The 24479-nt window shown below is 48.3% G+C and overlaps 1 protein-coding gene across 25 annotated transcripts in view; it reads right to left on the bottom strand.

Moving 5' to 3' along the window:
- Positions 1–24479, bottom strand: part of NEDD4L (NEDD4 like E3 ubiquitin protein ligase) — a 1669848-nt gene that overhangs the window by 25138 nt on the left and 1620231 nt on the right. For all 25 annotated transcript variants that reach the window (XM_085630299.1, XM_085630340.1, XM_085630265.1 and 22 more), the window contains one exon: positions 24014–24121. In XM_085630299.1, coding sequence (XP_085486425.1) covers positions 24014–24121 — 108 coding nt within the window. The remainder of the gene's footprint in view (positions 1–24013; positions 24122–24479) is intronic.

The raw sequence follows: 24479 nt of genomic DNA, 5'->3' as shown, positions 1-24479 counted from the left end.
TAAAAACAACCGGATATTTGAAAAGAGACGGCTGATCAAACAAAGAAATGCAGACAAAGCCGACAAATAACCCTTAACTGTAGCCAGAGCATAACCCTGCTGGGCCAAAAACAAAGAACATCAGAAAGATGAGCCTTTAAGGGATCAATAGACCTCTCTCCACATCATTTAACAAATCTTGACCACCTGTAGGAGTAAATGGACTTGGTGGAGTGTCGCCTGGCCGATAAGATAACATCCACCACGTCAGGAGGGAGAGAGAAGGAACTCAGGTTACCCGTTCAATCTCCAGGCATGAAGGTGCAGGCTCTGGAGGTGGGGGTGAAGAACCTGCTCCTGCGACTGCAAGAGGAGGTCTGCCCTGAGAGGGAGACGGAGCAGGGGGTGCGATGAGAGGTGAGGTAGATCTGCGTACCACACCCTTCTTAGCCAATCCGGGGCCATCAGTATGACTTGGGCCCGGTCTTGGTGAATCTTCCTCAGAACCCGAGGAATCAAGGGTATGGGAGGAAACACAAAGGAGTTGTGAGCTCCAACTCAACTGAAACGCGTCCCCCCAACGCCCCCTGCATCGGAAAGTGGAGACTGCAGAATGACGGGCAATGCGCGTTCGAGAGTGGCAAACAGGTCCACCCGAGGAGTCTCCCACGTCCGGAAGATGTGTCGATCTACCTCCGGATGAAGCCTCCACTCGTGGTCGGCAGAGAACTGCCAACTGAGACTGTCCACACGCACATTTAGCACCCTGGCCAGATGATTTGCCATCAAACAAATCCGATGGTCCTGAGCCTAGGATCAAAGCTGCAACGCCTCCCTGCAGAGACTGTACGACCCTACTCCTCCCTGCTTGTTGACATACCACAACGTTGTCCATCAGGACTTGAACCGACTGACCACGAAGGGGCGGAAGAAAGGCCTTGAGCGCCAAACGTATCGCCCGCAATTCCAGAAGATTGATATGAAGCAATCTTTCCTCTGGAGACTAAAGACCCTTGATCTACAGATACCCCAGATGAGCACCCTAGGGTAGAGGCATCCGTTATCACCGTGGCCACCGATGGAGGAAGATGAAAGGGCTTTCCTTGAGACAGATTGCCCTCCATGCTCCACCACGACAGATCCGCTGCAGCGTCTCTGGAGATCCTGACTGACTCCCTGAGATCGCCATTGTGCTGATACCACTGCCTGCGGAGGCACCACTGGAGCGCCCTCATGTGCCAGCGTGCATGGTTGACCAACAGAATGCAGGAGGAGAACAGACCGAGCGGGCATAGGACCTTCAGAACAGGAACAACCGCTCCATTGTGAAACAAAGGGATCATTTCCTGAATGTCGAGAATCCTTTGAGGAGGAGGAAAAGCTCGACACACAGTGGTATCCAGTACTGCCACTATGAACAGGTTGCGCTGAGAGGGCACCAGGTGAGACTTGGGCACATGTATCGAAAAACCCAATCTGAACAACAGCTAAGTTGTTACCTGCAAATGACGACGCACCATCTCTGGCGACTCTGCTTTCAGAAGCCAGTCGTCCAGGTAGGGGAAAACCAGGATCCCCGACCTCCTGAGATGGGCAGCCACCACCGCCATCACCTTGGTGAAGACTCCAGGTGCAGTAGTAAGACCAAACGGAAGGACCACAAACTGGTAATGTTGCGAACCAACCGTAAACCGGAGATACTTCCTGTGCGACTTCAGGATTGGGATGTGAAAATACGCATCCTGCAAGTCGATGGACAACATCCAGTCCTCTTGTTGCAGCGCTTGAAGAACCTGCGCTAGCGTGAGCATCTTGAACCTCTCCTGCTTGAGAAACAGATTCAAGATTCTGAGATCCAGGATGCGTCGTAACCTGCCAACCTTCTTGGGAATCAGGAAATACCGGGAGTAGCATCCCTGACCCCTTTCCTGCTCCGGAACCACTTCTATTGCACCTTTTTGCAACAGGACAAGAACCTCTTTATGAAGAATTAAATGATCCTCCGTGCAAAACCCTTGGCAAGGAGGGCAAGGAGGAGGGAATTCCCTGAAGGGAAGGGCGTACCCATTTTCTACCAGATCTAAAACCCAAAGGTCCGAAGTGACCAATTTCCAATCTTGTAGAAAATGGGTAAAGCCGGCCCTCCAGAGGACCTGCACGATCCAGGAAGGCAGATCTAGGGCTGCTTTCCTGCATTAACAGGAGGGGTTGGGGAGGTGGAGGAGGAGGAGGAAGGCGGCTGATGACCCACTCCACGAAGGCGACCTCTGCCCTTACCCCTGTAGGACTTGTACAAGGGGTTTTGTTGCTGTTGCTGCGGCTGATGGGAACCACGAAAGGAAGATTTCTCAAAGCCACGGTATCTTCTATAGCCATAACCCCTTGCCTGAGACTGTAGACCCAAGGATTTCGCTGTGGCCTTACTGTCCTTGAACCTTTGCAAAGCATAGTCAGCTTTTTCTCCAAAAAGCCTAGATCCGTCAAAGGGAAGATCTAGAAGGGCAGCTTGTACATTAGGCGAGAACCCATTAGACCTTAGCCAAGCATGTCTTCTCGTAGCAATGGAAGAGCCCATCACCCTGGCCACCGAGTCTGCCGTGTCCAGGCCAGAATGGATGACTTGGAGAGCCGCAGCCTGTGAGTCCGCCAGTACCTCACTTAAATTTCCCCGGTCTTCCTCAGATCATTTTGGAAGAAGCTGCTTGGCAGAGTCCATAAGGGCATGAATGTATCTACCCAACAAACAGGTAGCGTTGGTGGATTTTAAAGCCATTCTCGCTGATGAGAAGACCTTCTTTGCAGATTGTTCAAGTTTCTTGGAATCCATGTCAGCAGGAGCCTGTGGAAAGGTGCCTGTAGACTGCTTTGAACATGAAGCCTGCACCACCAAACTCTCAGGTGAGGTGAAGGATGAGAAGAAAGGAACACAGGATCTCCTGGGGTAGTCCTGTACCTGCTGGACACCGACCTTGAAACTGCAGGAGCAGAAAGAGGATTGCGCCAAACTTCAAGGATCGGCTCAGTCAGGGCATCATTCAACGGCAAGAGTGGTTCAACCACAGAGGACGGAGAATGAAGCACCTCTGTAAGCAAATTAGGCTTATACTCAGCCATAGGGAGCTGCAGATCCAAGAGGTCTGCAACCTTCCTAATCACAGTATGGTAAGGTGCAACTTCCTTCGAAGGAGAAGCTTTCTGAGAAGCAAAGTCCCACTCTGGGGAGGTGTCAAGCCCACTTGCCTCACACAGACCCTCGAACATATCCTCAGGCTCAAAAATATCACCTTTCTCCATATCTTCAGCCTGGTAATGTTTTTCCTCTAGCAACCTCTGCGCTTCTCTCCTTGAGTGCATCTTCGGTTGCGGCGTCAGCGGTGCCACACGCGGCGTTGATGGCCCGGGAGCGGCGTCGAAGGCGGATCCGCAGCAGCAACCTGGGTCTAACGAAGAAAGTTTGCCGGATGGAGCTGGGGACTGCCCATACGGCGTCGACATCCTCTGAGCCAGAATTTGCCATGACGGCGTCATCGGCATGAATGGCACAAAGGGGGCCTGATGATATTGATGAGGCACACCCAAATTAAATGCCAGAGGACCCACGGGACCCGAAGGTGCACCAGAAGGATATGAAGCCCTGGAAAATATCCCATACATCGCATTTAAAAAATGTGAGGGATCCGAACCCGGCGCCGGGAATGAAGGATACTGAGCCGGTTCGAGATCCAATCGAGGCACCTCCGGAGTCGGACCACTGGGGCCACAGGAGCTGAAGGCGTCTCAGCATCTGCCGGATTCGACGAACATTCCGGAGCCAGAGAAAATCTCGACGTCAGGGACTGCGCCGGAGTTCCCTAATACGAAGGAGAATGGGCTGGAGTCACCTGAGGAGACACTGAAGGTGAAGGACAGACGAAGTCCTTATCACGACGTTGAGGAGCCGGAGAAGGCGACCTCAAAGCCACAGGCTTCGACAAACAGCGTCGAGATCCATGCCTCTTCTTCTTCTTGTGCTTCCTCCTCAAATCATTTGAAGTCGACGACCTCGTCTTCGAATGTTTTCGACCCCTTTTTTCTTTTCTTACTTTTGCCATGTACAGCTTGGCTTCTCGTTCCTTCAAGGCCTTCGGGTTAATCTTCCTACAACAAGGACAGCCCTCGCCTTTATGATCAGAAGATAAACACCACAGGCAGTCGTCATGGGGGTCAGTGATCGACATATGCCCCCCGCACTCCTTACAGGGCTTGAAACAAGACTTCCTTGGAGCAGAGATGCCGAAACCACAGAAGGAAACCAGACAAATACAAAGTATCCAGGAGAAAGTATGGAAAGTCCGTAGAAAAAACGTTAGCGTCGACAGCGCGGAAAAAAGGGAACTGACGTCATCACGCTGACGTGGCCGTCTTATGGCTCCAATGACGTCATGAGGAGCCGCGTGCAGAGCCATGGCATTGTGACAACCTAGTCGGCATGGAGAGCTAGGAAAGAGCTTCCGCGGAATGCTGTCACAGGGGATAGTCATAAGGTGAGGAATCCACAGGCGGCTATATCCAGCAGAAATGCACATTCACCATGCACAAATAGGACGACTGAATTGATTTGTACCTAATACATGTTACATGGAGATGTTTTTTGTCAATGAAGACTCCCCAAGAGAACAAACCAATGCAAAAAGGAAGACTATTAAAGCGGCAACAACGAATAGTCACTCGCATGAGAAGAAGACAATAACAATTATACTGTGGACTATAAAAGTTATTTTTGTACTTCTGAACCACAATTATTCTGATAAGGATGAAAACAGAAATAGTAATGATAATACTAGTGTTGCAGGGATTCTGCTCATGCACAGAACTATGCACAGGAAACCAGGACCTCAGTGAATTGCGGTGCACCAAAAACTCACCTCAGTACCCAGAACCCCTATCCGACTAGCATCAGTGTCTCATTCGCTCTCCGTATCATCTCGAAGCTACCAATGATTAGACAACCCAAGACAAGCGTCTTGGAGTACTCTCAGGAATTGTGGGAATCAGAAACACTTTTTTGTTATTAATCACATATCAGTCCACAATAAGAGTAATCAGAGACACAGTAAAGTTTAAAATGTTTATTTTTAACTATGTGCCCTAAGGTGCAGTACTTTGGCTAACATAAGCAGACAAATGATTAAAAACAAAACCATCAGCATTGTTACAATACCATAGAAAATGAAGGGAGAAATCATATTACAAATGATAGTGGAATAAAGCTACCCTCCCTTCGCTAGTAAGCTAATTTTTTTAAACTAACAGAAGGTCTCTAGGCTTGAATGGGGAACCCCATAGCGTAAATATCAGCTTAGGTGAATCACATCACAGGATTAGCTCTGCTCTGTGTCTGGAAAAGGTTTTCTCCAAGTGTCTGAATCATGCATGCAAATGCAATATTAAAGGCACCCGAGTTTCAGATATTTGCAGCTGTGTGCGTGTCATGGCTAGAGCGTGGGCCGATCAACATGAATTCAAAGGCATACATTGTTATTTGACCTTGACGGCTTCTGCACACAGTGTTCAGACTAAGGTCGCGGTGCACATCTAGGGATGTGAACAACAGACCGTTCTCATGTGAAGAAAAAGCAAGCAAGCAGTTCTTCATGTAATAACAGCTACCTGCAGTGTCGTGTGCAAAAGCAGCAAAAGTGGCAAGATAGCGTTTTACATCCAAGGCGCTTATGCTAACATAGCAATGTGTGCACATGGAACTGCGTCTCTACTACACCCTCCCTTGATCGGACCACAAACAAAATAGGGAAGCAAAGTAGGAACGCAGAGTTCAAGTTCGACAGAGACAGAACCAAGTTCAGGTATTGTCAATCCATATAATTGGTAGTGACAGTTCGAAAACGTGTTTGAAATAAGCAAAAAATTAAAACATCTCGCACCGGCTTGACAGAGCCTAAATGGCGAGTAAAAAAGAAAAAAATCAATATCATCGGGTTTGGACTTGCGGAAGAAGGACTACCAACAATTCAATCCAACAACGTGTAGGCACAATAAGTAGCAACTGCCTCCAAGAGGAAGTCATTATAATGTTCTGCAAAAGATTCCGCCATCCATTCAAATAAAGTAAATGAACATACATGTTCCTCGATAACTGGAGCCTCTAGCACAATCAGAGGACAACTTGCGTGTTCTTCTAGATAACTTCTTGCCAAGAAGTCATAAGCTGCCTGATATATATCCCAATTCCCTAGGACTCCATGTGCCGCTCCACAGGCCATAATCTCGATGCCAGACCAGTCCAACTCATGAGCCACCAAGGGACTTATTAGTCGATCATAATCCGGGGCAGGAGACGCTGAGTTTGACAGGCACAAATCCAGAGCCCATTTGAATGGACAATCAAGGCAATGGAAAACAGGTTGCACGCAAGTAAAATAGGAGAACCGGAAGGATAATCCATAGGCTACGCTTAAAGTGGCCAGTGGTAAAGTTCCATAGTATCCTAGCATCCGGTTACGCAGTTGAAGCAGCCGGGGCAGGTGTGATACATATCGTGCAGCCATTGCGAAGCAAGCAGACCAACAGGAGCACACCAGCAGTGAGGCCGAGAATCAACGGAAGCCTGCCGAAGACGCTGGAAAAAATAGAATGAAAAAATGCCGGTATCACACCAAATATTGTTTGGAAGGAGGTCACGAGGCCGGAGCCCACAATTCTGAAAAAATACACTAAACCAGTTGTTGTCGAGGCATTGAATATAGTATGAATCAGAGCCCCGAAATGAAAGGGGAGATCAGTATTCAAAAGCGCATGCACCTCGGTGCGGGTGTTTGCCACGTGAAGGACGAATGTTTCACGGGAGGAAGTCAGTGAGACTTCCTTTTGAGACAATAGAGCCCTTATTCTGCTCATCTTGTTTAACTCTGCTGTCAAGGTTGGGATGGAAGGCCAGGTGGATACATCCAGTCTCCCATGCGGGGTGGGAAAAGGACATTTGTACAGCAGACTATGCATTGTGAGACAATGTACGGAATACCCACTAGCATCCCGCAGCATGCCTCATTATTTAAAAGCAAATAGCTACCGTTAGCTAATAATGTAAAAGTGGGCGTAATTGCTGGCACAGGATTTCCCTTCAGTATGCAAGCTAATTTCGGTGCCTGAACATTGCAGGCGCCATGCAATTGGATGTGCCTACAGACTACAGAGTGATCAGGTGTGGAAGTGCATTCCTCTCCTTTCAAATAAACTTCCTAACCCTCTCTCATGCATCTGTATGTAAATGGGAGTGACCAAACTTCATGCAGGAAAGCAGTTCCCAATGGTTCATATCTGCCTAGGGCATAATGCTTCATACATGAACTGAACTTAAACAATGGAAACGGTAAGGTGATTAAACCGTGGATAAGCCACACAGCTGAGTTCGATTCGGCCACAGAGAAAGGTAAAAGTTCTAACTTTTCAATATGCAGTAAAGAGTATGTTGCATCTTTCATGGACATGGATTGCTGTTTTGTTGTAAGATTAACCCCTTCGATGTTCATGACGGAATGGTTCCGTCATGAGCATCGGTGCCCCTGTGCTCATGACGGAACCATTCCGTTATGAGGCCAGGGGCACGAAATCCCTCGGCTGCAGACAGCAGAGGGATTTCTATTATTCCCCTGTGACCTTGGGAGCTGGGGAAGAGCTTCCCCAGCTCCCAAGGCCCCCTCCCTGATTTCTGTGCAATGACGATCAGCGCTGTCGTCATTGCACAGAAACCGAAACTGAAATGAGTCTTTAGGCTCATTTCAGTTTCACTTTCTATGTGCTCAGGGGGCTATCTCAGCCCCCCGGGCACGTAGAAAGACGGGAGAGGTATCATTGGAAAGGGGAGAATCTCCTCTTTCCAATGGTCCCCCTCCCCAGTGGATCCCTGCTTTGGGATCGCCCCAGGAGGGTGATCCCCAAGCAGGGATCCACCCACTAGACACCAGGGAGGGGGGAGTGGCCCCTTGGGCAAGGGCTTTTGCTGCCCCCAAATGTTTTGGGTGTGATTTAGTCTTTTTGCCCCCCCCCCCCTGGGGAGGGTGCAAAAAGCCCACTAGACACCAGGGATATTTAATATTGGCCGCATAATTTATTAGGGTGGGGGCTGCCACTAAAGGGCATGTCCATGCCCCCACCCCGCAAAATGTACAGCCTTTCTGCCACCCCTGGGGGGCAGTAGCCCCTAATCTGCCCCCCCGGGGGGGCAGCAAGCCCACTATAAGGCAGTGATTTTTTTTTCAATTTTAATTTGTGGTGGGGGCTCCCCAATATGGATATGGCCATGCCCACACCCACTCCTCGCACAAATGACAGCCTTTCTGCCCCCCTGGGGGGCAGATGGGGGCATTAGCCCCAAATCTGCCCCCCCGGAGGGGGGCAAAAAGCCCAGTAGAATTTAATTAGGGTGGGGGCATTGGCATGCCCGTTTTGGGCGGGAAGCGGCGTTTACTTAGCATGCGTTACTTCGCATGCCGTTACTACGCGGTCGTTAGTACGACCGCGTTGTTAGTTAGCATACCTTTACTTCGCAATTCGGAACTACGAATTGCAGTAAGGGGGGGAAGGTGTTGGATTTAAAATCCAACACCTTCCCTAGTGTCCGCATAGACTGGAGTTGGAATAGTAAATTATACTATTCCAACATCCAGCACCCCCTTACTGCAATTCGTAGTTCCGAATTGCGAAGTATAGGTATGCTAAGTAACAACGCGGTCGTACTAACGACCGCGTAGTAACAGCATGCGAAGTAAACGCATGCGAAGAAAAGTTATATATTAGTTTTGGGCAGCTCCCACCCTAATTAAAATTTGCCAAAAAAACTCCCTGGCGGCTTGTGGACTTTCTGCCCTCCCCTGGCGGGCAGATGGGGGCATTAGCCCCCAATCTGCCCCACCAGTGGGGGCAAAAAGCCCACAAGACACCAGGGATGTTTTGCGGCAAATTTGAATTAGGGTGGGGGCTCCCAAAACGGGCATGCCCATGCCCCTACCCCCCGCTTGCAAAAATAGCCTTCCTGCCCCCCTGAGGGGCAGATGGGGCAGTAGCCCCCAATCTGACCCCCCCGGAGAGGGGGGGGGGAAAGCCCACTAGACGCCAGGGATTTCTTGGGCAAATTTTATTTAGGGTGGGGGCATTGGCATGCCCGTTTTGGGCAGCCCTCACCCCAATTAAAATTTGCCCAAAAACTCCTTGGCATCTAGTGCACTTTATGCCCCCCCTCCCCCGGGGGGCAGAAGGGAGCATCTAGGGAAACCTACCAAACCCACACATTCCTGAAAACTAGACACCCGGGGCTTCCAGGGAGGTATGGCTTGCGTGGATCCCCCAACGTTTCCTTACCCAGAATCCCCTGCAAACCTCAATTTTAGCTGAAAAAAAAATCACTTTTTTCACATATTTTTGTGTGGGAAAGTGTGGCATCACCGGGCTCACACAAATTTCCTACTACCCAGCGTTCCCCAATGTCTCCCGATAAAAATGGTGCCTCTCTTGTGTGGGAGGCCCAAGTACCCGCGACAGGGAAGGGCCCAAAACATTTTTGGATAGGCAATGTTGATGCTGCCTCAAAACGTTTGCAAGGAATTCTGGGTAAGGAAACGTTGAGGGAATCGACGCAAGCCATACCTCCCTCGAAGCCCCCGGGTGTCTAGTTTTCAGAAATGTGTGGGTTTGGTAGGTTTCCCTAGGTGCCGGCAGAGCTAGGGTTCACAAACTAGAGCTAGGCACTTTGCCAAAAAAGGGTCATTTTTCACTGCGAAATTGAGGTGTGACCACGTTGCGTTTTGTGCCGTTTCCTGTCGCGGGCACTAGGCCAACCCACACAAGTAAGGTGACATTTTTCTCGTAAGACTTTGGGGAACGCAGGGTGGGTGGAAATTTGTGGATCCACGCAGATTCCAGAACTTTCCACCACAGAAATGTGGGGAAAATGTGTGTTTTTTGGAAAAAAAAATTCGGTTTGTAAGGGAGTCTGGGTAACAGAACCTGGTGGGAGGCAGTCAAGTCACCCCATCCTGGATTCCCCTGGGTGTCCAGTTTTCATAAATGTATATGTTTGCTAGGTTTTCCTCGGTGCCGGCAGACCTATGGTTCAAAAACGACAGCTAGGCACTTTGCCAAAAAAGGGTCATTTTTCACTGCGAAATTGAGGTGTGACCACGTTGCGTTTTGCGCCGTTTCCTGTCGCGGGCACTAGTCCGACCCACACAAGTGAGGTACCATTTTTCTCGTAAGACTTTGGGGAACACGGGGTGAGTGGAAATTTGTGGATCCACGCAGATTCCAGAACTTTCCACCACAGAAATGTGGGGAAAATGTGTTTTTTTGGACACTTTTTAAGGTTTCAAGGGATTCTGGGTAACAGACCCTGGTGGGAGGCAGTCAAGTCACCCCATCCTGGATTCCCCTGGGTGTCTAGTTTTCAAAAATGTATAGGATTGCTAGATTTCCCTAGGTGCTGGCAGAGCTACGGTTAAAAAACTACAGCTAGGCACTTTGCCAAAAAGAGGTCATTTTTCACAGAGAAATGGAGGTGTGACCATGTTGCGTTTTGTGTCGTTTCCTGTCGCGGGCACTAGGCCGACCCACACAAGTGAGGTACCATTTTTCTCGTAAGACTTTGGGGAACACGGGGTGGGTGGAAATTTGTGGATCCACGCAGATTCCAGAACTTTCCACCACAGAAATGTGGGGAAAATGTGTTTTTTTGGACACTTTAAGGTTTCAAGGGATTCTGGGTAACAGACCCTGGTGGGAGGCAGTCAAGTCACCCCATCCTGGATTCCCCTGGGTGTCTAGTTTTCAAAAATGTATAGGATTGCTAGATTTCCCTAGGTGCTGGCAGAGCTACGGTTAAAAAACTACAGCTAGGCACTTTGCCAAAAAGAGGTCATTTTTCACAGAGAAATGGAGGTGTGACCACGTTGCGTTTTGTGCCGTTTCCTGTCGCGGGCACTAGGCCAACCCACACAAGTAAGGTGACATTTTTCTCGTAAGACTTTGGGGAACGCAGGGTGGGTGGAAATTTGTGGATCCACGCAGATTCCAGAACTTTCCACCACGGAAATGTGGGGAAAATGTGTGTTTTTTGGAAAAAAAATTCGGTTTGTAAGGGAGTCTGGGTAACAGAACCTGGTGGGAGGCAGTCAAGTCACCCCATCCTGGATTCCCCTGGGTGTCCAGTTTTCATAAATGTATATGTTTGCTAGGTTTTCCTCGGTGCCGGCAGACCTATGGTTCAAAAACGACAGCTAGGCACTTTGCCAAAAAAGGGTCATTTTTCACTGCGAAATTGAGGTGTGACCACGTTGCGTTTTGCGCCGTTTCCTGTCGCGGGCACTAGTCCGACCCACACAAGTGAGGTACCATTTTTCTCGTAAGACTTTGGGGAACACGGAGTGGGTGGAAATTTGTGGATCCACGCAGATTCCAGAACTTTCCACCACAGAAATGTGGGGAAAATGTGTTTTTTTGGACACTTTTTAAGGTTTCAAGGGATTCTGGGTAACAGACCCTGGTGGGAGGCAGTCAAGTCACCCCATCCTGGATTCCCCTGGGTGTCTAGTTTTCAAAAATGTATAGGATTGCTAGATTTCCCTAGGTGCTGGCAGAGCTACGGTTAAAAAACTACAGCTAGGCACTTTGCCAAAAAGAGGTCATTTTTCACAGAGAAATGGAGGTGTGACCATGTTGCGTTTTGTGTCGTTTCCTGTCGCGGGCACTAGGCCGACCCACACAAGTGAGGTACCATTTTTCTCATAAGACATTGGGGAACGCAGGGTGGGTGGAAATTTGTTGATCCACACAGATTCCAGAACTTTCCACCACAGAAATGTGGGGAGAATGTGGTTTGGGTTTTTTGACAATTTTTTAGGTTTGCAAGGGATTCGAGGTAACAGAAACTGGTGTAAGGCAGCTAAGTCACCCCATCCTGGATTCCCCTGGGTGTCTAGTTTTAAAAAATGTATAGGTTTGCTAGGTTTCCATAGGTGCCGGTAGAGCTTGTGTTCAAAAACTACAGCGAGACACTTAGTAAAAAAAGATTAAATTTTCATTGTGAAAATGTGGTGTGTTCACGTTGGGGTTTGAGCCATTTCCTGTCGTGGGCACTATCTCTACCCACACAAGTGAGGTATCATTTTTATCGGGAGACTTAAGGTAATTCAGATTTGTAAAGCAATTGTTATTACCTATTGATTTGTGATGCATTTCTGCCTTCCAAATGAAAGACATTGTGTAAAATAGAAGTCATTTTGAAAAATGACCAATAATTCTCATGCTAGTAGGAGTATTCCCAATTTCGAAAATGTGCTAATATGTACTGTTTCTAAACTCTATAATTTGTTCCCATTTCAGAAATACATAGGTGTTTTTCAGACCGATTTTTCCATGTATACATTTTCCCACAATAATTGCTATATACTACACTGCTATAAAAAACAATTGCAAATTGCTGCTCAGTTTCTGACTCTGGGTTGGTCGGGTTCTTGGTGAACCTACAAGTCCTATGTATCCCCACAACCAGGAATGTCCAGCGGATGTAACGGTATATTGCTTTCAAAGAGCTGTCATAATTAGAAGAAGTTACAGGTGAAAATGTTGACACAAAAGGCTGTTTTTTCCAACTAATTTTCAATTCCTCCTAAATTTTACTGTTAGTTTCTATAAAGAAACCTTGATGGATCTACACAAATGACCCCTTGCTAAATTCAGAATTGTATCTACTTTTCTCAAATGTCCCAGAAAAATGCCAAAACTATGTAAAAAAATGTTGGTTTTCTGACAAAAGTCTGTCATTCCCTAAAAGCTGGGAAAGTGGTGATTTCAGTCCCACAAACCCTTTTTTGATAACATTTGCAGGGAAAACCCCAGACGCTTTCATTTGCAGCCCTTTTTTCCCATTTTTGCCAAACAAAAACAAAATTTAGCTGTATTGTGGCTTATTTCTGGGTCGCCTCCAGGGGAATCCACAAACCCTGGGTACCTTTAGAATCCCCATGATGTTGGAAGAAAAGGACGCAAATTTGGCGTGGATATCTTATGTGGTCAAAACGTTACAGGGGCCTAAGCACGCACTACCCCAAATAGCCAAAAAAAGGCTTAGCACAGGGGGGAAAAGGCCTAGCAGCGAAGGGTTTAAACATCAAGAATAAAGATGATGTATTCATGTAGTCCCAGGGAACTTTCCCGGCCTTCAATGTTTGCAAAGTCCATGCAAACTGCATAATAGAACGCAATTGATTTTGACCATGGTATAAAACAGACATATCATCCTGTACAATATCCACAACAGATGAAACAATATTATCTAAAGTATAAGTTCTGGAAGAAAGGGTGTTAATGCCATTATCGATGACAGCTAGCACTTTTTTCAAATTTGCTTGATCAATAGCTCTTAACCTGGAAGCAGCTTCAATTTGAGATAATTTCCAAACTTCGTTATATATAGCCATACACCCATATTTTCGATCTGCCACCCACAGGACCATTAACAAAATCATTCAAATCAACTTTGTCAATTAATTTTGATAAATGAAGTTTAACTGATGCCAATGCGGAATGTTGCAGCCAGTTCTGAAATAACTTCCCGACAGAATAGGTAGTAACAGAATGGGAAGATTCAAATCGGGGGTCCACTCTAACCGGTGTATAGCCAGGGTATAGACCCAGAAAACAATGTTGACAGGAATCTTAGCTCTTCTGCCATATTAACCACCCTTCAGGCTCTAGGTTGGAAATGTTGAAGGATTTATTAGCAACGAATGACTGCAACGCATCAAGGGACAGATCTGTGTGATTATTACATTTTGGATAAGCGCCCAGATCAAGAATAGAGGGGGAATTCATCTTTTTAGAAGTTGGCAATCCAAAGCAGGTGGTTTGAAAAATGGTAGAATTCAAAAACAAAATGTGGTTTGGGGTAAGGCAAGCACGATGCAGAGCTTCTGTACCTTGTACCTGCCACGCTTTAGAACCCCAAACAGATTTAAGATCAATGTTATCTTTCCACAGCTCATAGCCCCTTATAGCCAATTCATCCATAAAGGACTTGTAACATAATAATGTGTGTGGGTCAGCCTAACTTTGGAAGCGGACTCAGCAGCCATTTTAAAATAAAAGGCCTCAGGTTCAGATACACTGAAACCAGTAAAATAAGTAAATGTGTTCACTAGAGTTCTGGAGCTGCCTTCAATGGCTGCTGGGCAATGTTCCCATTGCATGTAATTGACAACATTTCAAAATGTATTCGCTTTATGCAGGAAATGATTGCCATAGTGTTGGTAGCAAAACAACTCCCCATAATTAGCTGTGTCTAAATACATATCTTCAGCATCAAAAGCAGCATAGTATTTCAAATCAGAAAAAAGAGCCTCTACGGCTTGGACATCCCAATCATCAGAACGGATGTTTTGTTTAACAACATCCCCTATAGAAACACGAAGTACATTGGGGACATTAATCACTTCCGTGGGACCATGAATTTGAAATTTAACAGCATCCCATACAATCCCATCCAACACAGGCCAGGCAGTAATATTCACAAAAGTCTGGTCCCTTTTCATGATGTGCAATGAGGAGTGGGGGGCCAAAGTTCCATCAATTAATCTAATTGCCGATCTTTCGGTGAGATAGTGTCCATTTCCGAGACGAAAAAATACCACCACAAACCCAATGGACATAAATAAAAAAATACTTATGAGCACCAGCCAAATGTAAGTCCAAGGCGGTATTAAAAAATGTCTTGTAAACCACGCAGCAAAAATAGAAATTTTCGATGGGGTATTGGAAGTCATAGAGTCAGTGTCAAATGAAAAACGTGACTGGTCAACTGCAGTGGATTGTAAACCAGGCAACAACACATCTGTGGGATAAGTATACTCAGTATCTTCAGTAGGACCACCAGCCGGTGGAGGCAATAAAGGATTAGTAACTGTATGCATCTCGATGGCAATGTCAGGCCTGGTGGTAGTTGCTTGAGCCAAAACAGAATTTCTTAGCATTGCTGGACAAGAGACCGCTGGAGTCATACTAAGAAGAATCGGCCACTCGCTGTAGTTTGACATTGTCAATGGAAATGTACCGGTTATCCTTGCGACCAGGAAGTGGAGGTAAAATGACTGTTCTTGTACCCTGCACAAGTCAAAGAGAAAATTCCCCTTTTGGCACAAAAGAGCTTCTATCCACACATTCACAACTATACGCAATCTGTCACCAGGATAAGACACCAAAGATAATCCCCAGTCAGGTTTTCATATGAAAAATTCAATGTATTTTATTAAAAATATAATCATATGGCTTCACACAATCAAAAATTCATATAACACAAAATTAAAACAGTTAAAAACTTTAAAAAAAGTATACAATATGATGAATGTACAAACAAAACACTACAAAACTGTTTCAATGACAGCAATAGTAATGTAGTTTAAGCCGACACACGGCATTATGTTAGCAAATTTTGCTTGGAATTGAGGTAACCGATATACGGCTAAATTCCTTCTCTCTTTTTGCATTTAACTTGAATTAATATGTATTGATTCATTAGATGTTGCCTCGATATTACACGGATATTGGAACTAGCATTCTATTGCCTTGATATTTATCATGTGGTGATGGCAGCCGATTCACGGCTTTATAATGGTCAACTCTGAGGTACCTTGCATGCCGATATACGGCGAAATGTTTTAACAATTTGAAACTCGCATTTATGTGTTCGAAAAACTGCATTCCAATATGGCGACTGATCCCTTTCGTTGACCATGCATTGTAATGTCATGTGACTCACATAACGCCTCTTTGAAATATGCTGCTTTCTGGCGCGAACTTTGTGGAACATTCGACTAAGGCATAGCCGAAACGAGTCATGTTTTCCATGCTTGAAAGCAACTGGGAGTGAGCGTATATATATATATATATATATATTACCTACTGGCGGTCGCCAGTAGGTAGTTATAGTTAGGACCCCTTTTCCATAGGAAAACCTCAACATTCTATTTTGAATAACTTTGGCGCCGGTCGATGAATCCTCGCGAATTTCTCAAAATAGGTGGGGCGCTACGCTCCGCTCCTATCCTGAAAGTCTCGGGGGGATTCGTCAAGCGGGGGCTGAGATAAAAGGGGGGTCCCAAAACGCGTTTTTCCCATGCATTTTTCCATAGGACCTTTAGAACGAGCTACAGCCCGAACGGCTGAACAGAATTACTAGAAATTTGGCAGAGAGGTAGTCCCTAGGTCAAGGAAGTGCCTTTTGTAGGTTTGGTGTAAATCTGTTCAGTAGATTCTGAGAAAATAGCCTTTAAATCAATATATATATCTGAGCCCGCTTACGGTACGCTTACCGTACGCTTACCGTAAGCGTACGGTGGCGTGCGCGAGCGCGATTCTGATTGGCTCTTAGATCTTAGTAAACATTCGAATCGGCCGAAACCAGGAAGCGGCGTCCGCCATTTTGTCTCTCGCATTGAGAGTTATTTCTCAAACTTGATGCCCAAAAACATGTTACGGGGCATTTTTGACAACTCCCTCCCACACAGTCATGTTGAGGGAGTCCCCAAACATCCCCCAAGAGCAAAAACGGTTTTATTTTTTTTTCGGCAATTTCGCCGAGTACGCTTACCGTACGCTTACCGTAAGCGTACGGCAAAAAAAAAAACCACTATCCACACTTACCCCACCCCCTGTGCTTTTGGTGGCCGGAGGCCACCAAATGTACAGGGCTTATTAATAGGTAAAAAAAACTAAATTTTGGCAACATGAAATTATAAAATCGAAATAAAAAAAACACTATCCACATTGACCCCCCCCCCCTGTGCTTTTGGTGGCCGAAGGCCACCAAATGTACAGGGCTTATTAAAGTTGATAAAAACCGTGCACGGAACGAACTGCGTTAAGTGGGCGCGCACGCCTCGAATGGCGTAAAGTAACTTAGCATTTAAAAAACCGTACAAATTCACTGAAAAAACCATAGGTTTCACACACGTTATAGTTAGGAATTAGCATTTAAAAAACCTTGCAAATTCACTGAAAAAAACATAGGTTTCACACATGTTATAGTTAGCGGAAATTTTACTGATAAAAAACCAGTGAAATTGCCCCGTTATAGTTAGTGCTGGCAACTATAACTCACGCGACCGCAATCTTCTGCTGATGACATATGTGTCTTTATGAAAAAAAAATATTTGTAATATATGTATAGCTAAAAATGTATGGAAGAAGACATGGGCAAATAAGTGTCTAAATACAGTATTAGCATCAGCAGAGGATTGCGGTCGCGTGAGTTATAGTTGCCAGCACTAACTAGAACGGGGCAATTTCACTGGTTTTTTATCAGTAAAATTTCCGCTAACTATAACATGTGTGAAACCTATGGTTTTTTCAGTGAATATATATATATATATATATATATATATATATATATATATATATATATATATATATATATATATATATATTCTTTATTGTCCGATTAATTAAAATCATTAGAATAAAACAACACAGTTCATAAAACAAGGCAATTTCTTACATTCCTTAAAGATAATGAGCAAGTGTTAACATATCTTTACATTTCATTATTATTCACCATACATATTAGTAAAGCCATCCATACAGAATCTTTGAGTCCCCTCTCAGGTTTTAAAACAGCCCCTAAAAAGAAGCAGAGCATACAGTAACACGTTTGGTCCAGTTGTGATCTTAGTACTTAAAGAACAAGTTACTTACCTTCGGTAACGATGTATCTGTAAGAAACATTAGTTAGTTAGATTCCTCACCTTAGAATATCCCCAGGCGTCAGACTGGATCCGGAAGATTTTTCGTCAGCAATACCCCTTGCGCGTCGCTAGGCGTCATCTGCGGCTCCGCGTCCGTCGTCGGCGTCGTGCGCCGGAATGACGTCGGAGTACTTAGACGCCGCCCTCGCGCGCTGACGTCAGTTCTTGTACATAGCTTTCCGCGCCAGGAACGCAGAGCCATGCAAAGACCGACACTGGTGCCAAAAATAAAATCTAGGGGCCTGAAAAGGATAACCTTAACCCTAGATGTCAGTTAGCAGAACGGGGAGGATGGGTGGGTCGGTGAGGAATCTAACTAACTAATGTTTCTTACAGATACATCGTTACCGAAGGTAAGTAACTTGTTCATCTGAAAGAAACACGTTAGTTAGATTCCTCACCTTAGAATAGATACCCAAGCAATACCATCCCCGGTGGTGGGTCTGCGAACCAAGATCACACCAGAAAGTCCTGGAGGACAGAACGGCCAAAGAAGCCATCCCTCCGGACTTGGCTGTCAAGGCAATAATGCCTGGCAAACGTGTGTAGCGAAGCCCACGTCGCTGCCTGACAGATGTCCTGCAAAGGGACACCACGTCCCAAAGCAGTAGTAGCCGCTGTGTCCCGAGTAGAATGGGCGCGCAGCCCAACAGGAGGGTCCTTTTTTGCCAAGGTATAACGAATTTTGATGCACAAAACGACCTACCGAGAGATGGTCCGTTTGTGCACAGCTTTCCCCTTCTTAGCACCAACGTATCCAACGAAAAGTTGGTCGTCCACCCGGAACTGCTTAGTGCGGTCCAGATAAAAGGAGAGCGCACGTTTTGGGTCCAGACGGTGGAGCCTCTCTTCCTCTTTGGAAGGATGCGGAGGCGGAAAGAAGGTGGGCAAGGTGACAGACTGCCCAAGATGAAATGGAGTCACCACTTTCGGAAGAAAGGAGGGACGAGGCCGAAGGACAACCTTGTCCGGATGAACAGAGAGAAAAGGAGGCTTTGAAGATAAAGCCTGGAGCTCACTCACCCGTCTAGCCGAGGTGATGGCTACCAGAAAAGCAGTCTTAAGCGTCAGCAGACGAAGAGGACAATTATGAAGAGGCTCAAAGGGAGCACACATTAGAAATGTGAGAACAAGATTCAAGTCCCACTGAGGCATTACAAAAAGGACAGGAGGGAACGTGTGAGTAATGCCCTTTAGAAAGCGTGTAACTACAGGGGACTTGAAAAGAGAAGGCTGATCAGGAAGCCGCAAGAAGGCAGAGATGGCAGCAAGATAACCTTTCAGGGTGCCCAGGGCAGAGCCCTGCTGGGCCAAGGAAAGAAGAAACAGTAGAACCTCAGAAAGAGGGGCGGAAAGGGGATCCACAGCCTTTGCTGTGCACCATGCCACAAATTTGTTCCACCGGCAGGCGTATACCATCTTTGTGGAGGGACGCCTGGCTGCCAGAATGATATCACAGACTTCAGGAGGCAAGTCAAATGGCATCAACTGCCGCCGCTCAATCTCCACGCATGGAGGTGGAGGCTGGACAGGTTTGGGTGGAGGACCGTCCCCTGCTGCTGCGACAGAAGATCCTCCCGAAGGGGCAGACGTATCGGAGGATCGGTCAACATACTGAGTAGCTCGGGATACCAGTACCTTCGTGCCCAATCCGGAGCCACCAAGATGACTTGGGCCCCGTCGTGCCTGATCTTCTTCAGCACTCTGGGCAGAAGTGGTATAGGCGGAAAGGCGTACAACAGACCGCAACTCCACTCGTGACGAAAAGCGTCGCCGAGCGAGTGCCGCCTTGGAAATTCCAACGCGCAGAACTGCTGACATTGCGCGTTCTCTTCGGTGGCGAATAGATCTAACCAAGGCTCTCCCCACTGCTGAAAGAGACCTTGCGCCACTTCGTAGTTCAGACGCCATTCGTGATCCATCATGCACCGGCGGCTGAGTTCGTCTGCTCTGGCGTTCAGAGAGCCCGCCAGATGTTGAACCACTAGGGTGACGCCCTGGTGTTCCAGCCATGTCCAGAGGCGCAGAGCCTCCTGACAAAGGGTCCACGACCACACCCCGCCCTGTTTGTTGCAATACCACATGGCGGTGGTGTTGTCCGTGAACACCTGCACGACACTTCCCCTGACAGAGGGAAGGAAGGCTTTCAGTGCAAGTCGGATCGCTCTCAACTCCAACAGGTTGATGTGGAGACGAGACTCCGCCGGAGACCAGAGGCCTCTGATCTCCGCCTCTCCCATGTGGCCACCCCATCCCAGGAGGGACGCATCCGTCACTACGACATGCTCCGGTTGGGGAAGGGAGAGGCTCTTGCCCTTGACCCAATCGCGGTCCGTGAGCCACCACTGCAACTGCTGTGCCCGGGATAGACCCGGAACTGCGCCGAATCGAGAACCGCTCCGATGAAGAGGAGCTTCTGAGAGGGACTTAAGTGTGACTTCGGCACGTTGATGGAAAATCCCAGCAAATGCAGGAGATCCGCCGTAGTCTGGAGGTGGGAGACGACTGTCTGGGGCGAGCCCGCCTTCAACAACCAGTCGTCGAGATAGGGGAAGACTGGAACCCCTGATCTGCGCAGATGAGCTGCGACCACCGCCATCACTTTCGTGAACACCCGAGGGGCACTGGTGAGGCCGAAGGGGAGCACGGTAAACTGAAAGTGCTCTTGGCCCACCGCGAACCGCAGGTAACGCCGGTGGGCCGGCAGGACGGGGATGTGGAAATATGCGTCCTGCAAGTCCAACGCTACCATCCAGTCTCCAGGGTCTAGGGCAGCTAGAACCTGAGCCAAAGTTAACATCTTGAACCTTTCCTTCCGGAGGAAGGCATTGACGTTCCGGAGGTCCAAGATCGGGCGTAGGCCCCCTTTGCCCTTCTTGGGAACCAGAAAGTAGTGGGAATAACAACCACGACCTACTTCTGGGCTCGGAACGCGCTCGACGGCCCCCTTGGCCAAGAGGGCCGAAACTTCCTTGTGGAGAAGATTCAAATGATCCCCCGAGATACGGTGGTGCTGCGGTGGCATGGCTGGAGGGGTCGTCTCGAAGGGGAGGGAGTAGCCCCTTCGGACGATTTGCAGCACCCACCTGTCCGATGTGATGGACCGCCAGTGGAGCAGGTGATGGCGAACTCTGCCGCCCACTGGCGTGGAATGGGCCTGAAAGCTCGGACTAGGAAGGCTTTGAGGCGGATGCAGCCGGGGTGGATGTGGGCTGACCGCGTCGTCCTCCAGAACCGCCTCGGCGGAAACCACGTCCGCGCGCAGGTTGGTTCTGCGGCTGGTGGCTAGGCGCACGTGAGAAGGCACCCCTTCCTTGGCCACGAAAGGGGCGAAAGGCGGAAGTTTGCGACCGCGGGGCCGAGAGGCCCAAGGACTTGGCTGTAGCCCGGGAGTCCTTAAAGCGATTCAGCGCACTGTCCGCTTTCTCGCCGAAAAGGCGAGTGCCATCAAAGGGCATGTCCATGAGGGTGCTCTGGACATCGCCCGAAAAGGACGTGGACCGCAGCCAGGCGTGACGTCTAAGCGCCACTGAGGTAGAAATCGCCCTACCCAGCGAGTCCGTAGTGTCAAGCCCACATCGGATAGCATGTCGCGCTGCATCCCTCCCATCGGCCAGAGCCTGGGTAAGTCGTGTCCGGACACAGGGGCAGCACGTCCTCCACCGTATCCCACAGAGAGTGGGAATAACGGTCCAAGAGACAGGCGGTGTTCAAAGACCGCAGACCCAAACTAAGGGAGGAGAACAGCTTTTTGCCGAACTGTTCCAGCCTCTTGGAATCCCGGTCCGGCGGAGCGGTCGGGAAGGAGGATTGGGAGGTAGAGGCCTGGATAACCAGGCTCTCGGGGTTAGGGTGTTGGGACAGAAAACTGGGGTCGCCCGGAGCAGGGCGGTGGCGCCTGGCGACGTTCCTGTCCACAGGAGGAACTGTGGAGGGCTTGGACCAGGTGCCCTGCAGAACGTCAGTGAGGGCCTCATTGAATGGCAGCAGAGGCTCAGTGGAGCTTGCTGCAGACTGAAGCACCTCAGTGAGGACGTAAGTCCTCACAGCCACGGCAGGTAGCTCGAGCCCAAGGGCTGCGGCCGCCTTGCGCAGCACCACAGAGAAAGCAGCACCCTCCTCCGAAGCCACAGTCGGAGGAGAGATGAATCCAGTGTCCGGAGAGGTATCCAGACCACTGGCCTCCCCCAGTTCATCTGCCCAGTCCTGTGACAGTTGAGCCTGAGCGGCCATAGGATCCTCGGATCCCTCCCATTCGCCCCCATCATCAGATTCCTGGTATGCAGGAGGAAGGATCGGAGCCGGGCGATAGACAAAATGTGTCTCCAGCGGCTCCGAACGCGGCGTCCATCGACGCTGTAACGGCGCCGGGCCCGGAGCGGGGCTGAACTGGGGCTCGACGCCGAGCGAAGTCGGCGTCGGAGGTGGTACCGGTGTCGACGCCGGCGGAGGAGGCGTGACGAGGTCGACCAGCGTAGGCGGGGACTCGGGAACGGGTCCCTCGGGCGCTTGCGGCGTCGAGGCCGGAACCGTCGACGGCGCCGGGGCCGGAGCCGCCGGCAGGCAAGGTTGCCCAGTCGGGTCCGCGGGGCCCGAAGGCGCGCCAGCGGGCGTTGACGGCGGAGTCAGGCTCCTCATGGCCGAGAGGAAGGCACTGACTTCCGCCGGTGTCGCGTCAATCTCAGGGACCGGCGGGTATGGGGACTTGCGTGGTGCCTGCGGCTCCGCTGGAGCCGCGGGGGTGGAACCACCCTGACCCTCGGCCGAGTCGCGCGACCGGCGAGGGGAGTCCGAAGAGCGGTGTCGCCTCTTGGACTTCTTGGAGTGCTTTGACTTACCCGAAGACTTGGAGCCAGACGAGCGATGATGACATCGGCTGCGGCTCCGCGACCGATCCTTGGACCTCATCCTGGACCGGGATCGAGAGGGACAAATCTCGAGGAGCTTACGGGACCGCTCCCGTCTAGCCTTCGAGGTCAGGGCCTTGCAGTCCGAACACGACTCCGCGTCGTGGTCGAGGCCCAAACAGTAAAGGCACCGGCGGTGATGATCCGTAACCGACATCAAGCGGTTACAGTCAGCACAGGCTTTGAAACCAGGCATCCTACCGGCACCGGAGTCGAGACAAGATCAAAAAGGATTAAAAAAAAAACGTAGTCAAAAAAGACTAAAAGGGGTAGCTCTCCCGGATCTGCGCTTACTGGCGCGGAAAAAAGAAGAACTGACGTCAGCGCGCGAGGGCGGCGTCTAAGAACTCCGACGACGTCATCCCGGCGCACGACGCCGACGACGGACGCGGAGCCGCAGACGACGCCTAGCGACGCGCAAGGGGTATTGCTGACGAAAAAATCTTCCGGATCCAGTCTGACGCCTGGGGATATTCTAAGGTGAGGAATCTAACTAACGTGTTTCTTTCAGATGTAAATTATAATGCCTTTGCTTGCTTTAACCTTAGCATGTAAAAAAAAAAATAATAAAATACCAGAACTACAGCAACAGGTAGAAAACATGAAAACTATCTTTGGTAGAAGAAAAAAATAGCACTAGTCTTAAACCGATTCATCAAATGGCAGAAACCAGCTTGATACCTGTAGAACCAATTCTGTCTCGATGATTAATGGTAATCACTTCCACCAATGCCATAAACATCTTTTTCAAGGTCATCTATAGAAAGAAAAATTTGCAATTTCCTGCCTGACAATAGAATTTAAGTAGACAAATACTGAAGAAAGAAAGAACCTTGTGAAATGCTTGCAACGGCGTTTTAGCACTGTAACTTAAATTTGCAGTTTCAGCAGTCAGTCTTATGTGCAGCTGTTTGTACACTGTCAACATTTTGACCTCTAATTCCCTGTCCTTCAAATTCTCAGAAGCAGCAGTGTGTCTCCTACAAAAACAGGACTGGTGACCCAGGTGAGCAGGTAAATCGTAGATTCAAATATTTCACATAGTTTATTTGATGACATTCGCCTTTATAAGTTAGGAACAAAAGCTGTCTTAATTAAAACACCATTTGATAAAAACACTTTTACACTACATTTTCATAACTTCTCACAAATCCCGGTGTCTCTGTTTTCTTGGCAGGTTCATGATGTTAGAATTCAGGTATCCTGCACTACATACTAATCAGTCCAACTGTCCAAATTGTTTAGACCATTACATCTTTTTGCTTGCATATCAACAACAGACAAAATCTTTCACTATCGTCCTGGAAAATCAAGGCCACTAGATAAATGCAGGGGAATAGTTACCTTCCAGTACCACTGAATGACAGGATGATTCGGACAATAGCCGTTCTTATAAATGGTGTGTTGTCGCCAGTCATTGACATCAACATCCCCGAGGCCGCACATCAGTAACTACGGAGAAAACATGCATTAAGGTATGATATGGCACTGACACACAGATGTTGGTCGTAAGAGCATGATACATTTTTTTTATGAACCAAAACATTTTCATTTCTTTTTAACAAGTATTAAAACGCGTATAAGCATATTTTTCAAACAGATTCCCACCTTCCTATGTCTCTGGTACAGGTAGTCCTAAAGTCATACCATGTGATGTTCATTATAAAGTTTCTGCAACACCCTCGGCATCCTGGTGCAGGTCAAAGGTTTAGCATCTTGGGTGGAAAAGTTAAGCACAGGGCCCTTTGGTTGCAAAAGCTTTGGCTTCGCCCTCCACGCCTAGCGTGTGTCAAAGTGTGTGGTACCGGTC

The sequence above is a fragment of the Triturus cristatus genome, chromosome 2_1 (genome assembly GCF_964204655.1).
Source record: "Triturus cristatus chromosome 2_1, aTriCri1.1, whole genome shotgun sequence".
Taxonomy (NCBI): domain Eukaryota; kingdom Metazoa; phylum Chordata; class Amphibia; order Caudata; family Salamandridae; genus Triturus; species Triturus cristatus.
Note: the sequence above shows the minus strand (reverse complement) of the source record. Positions and strands in the feature narration are given on the sequence as shown.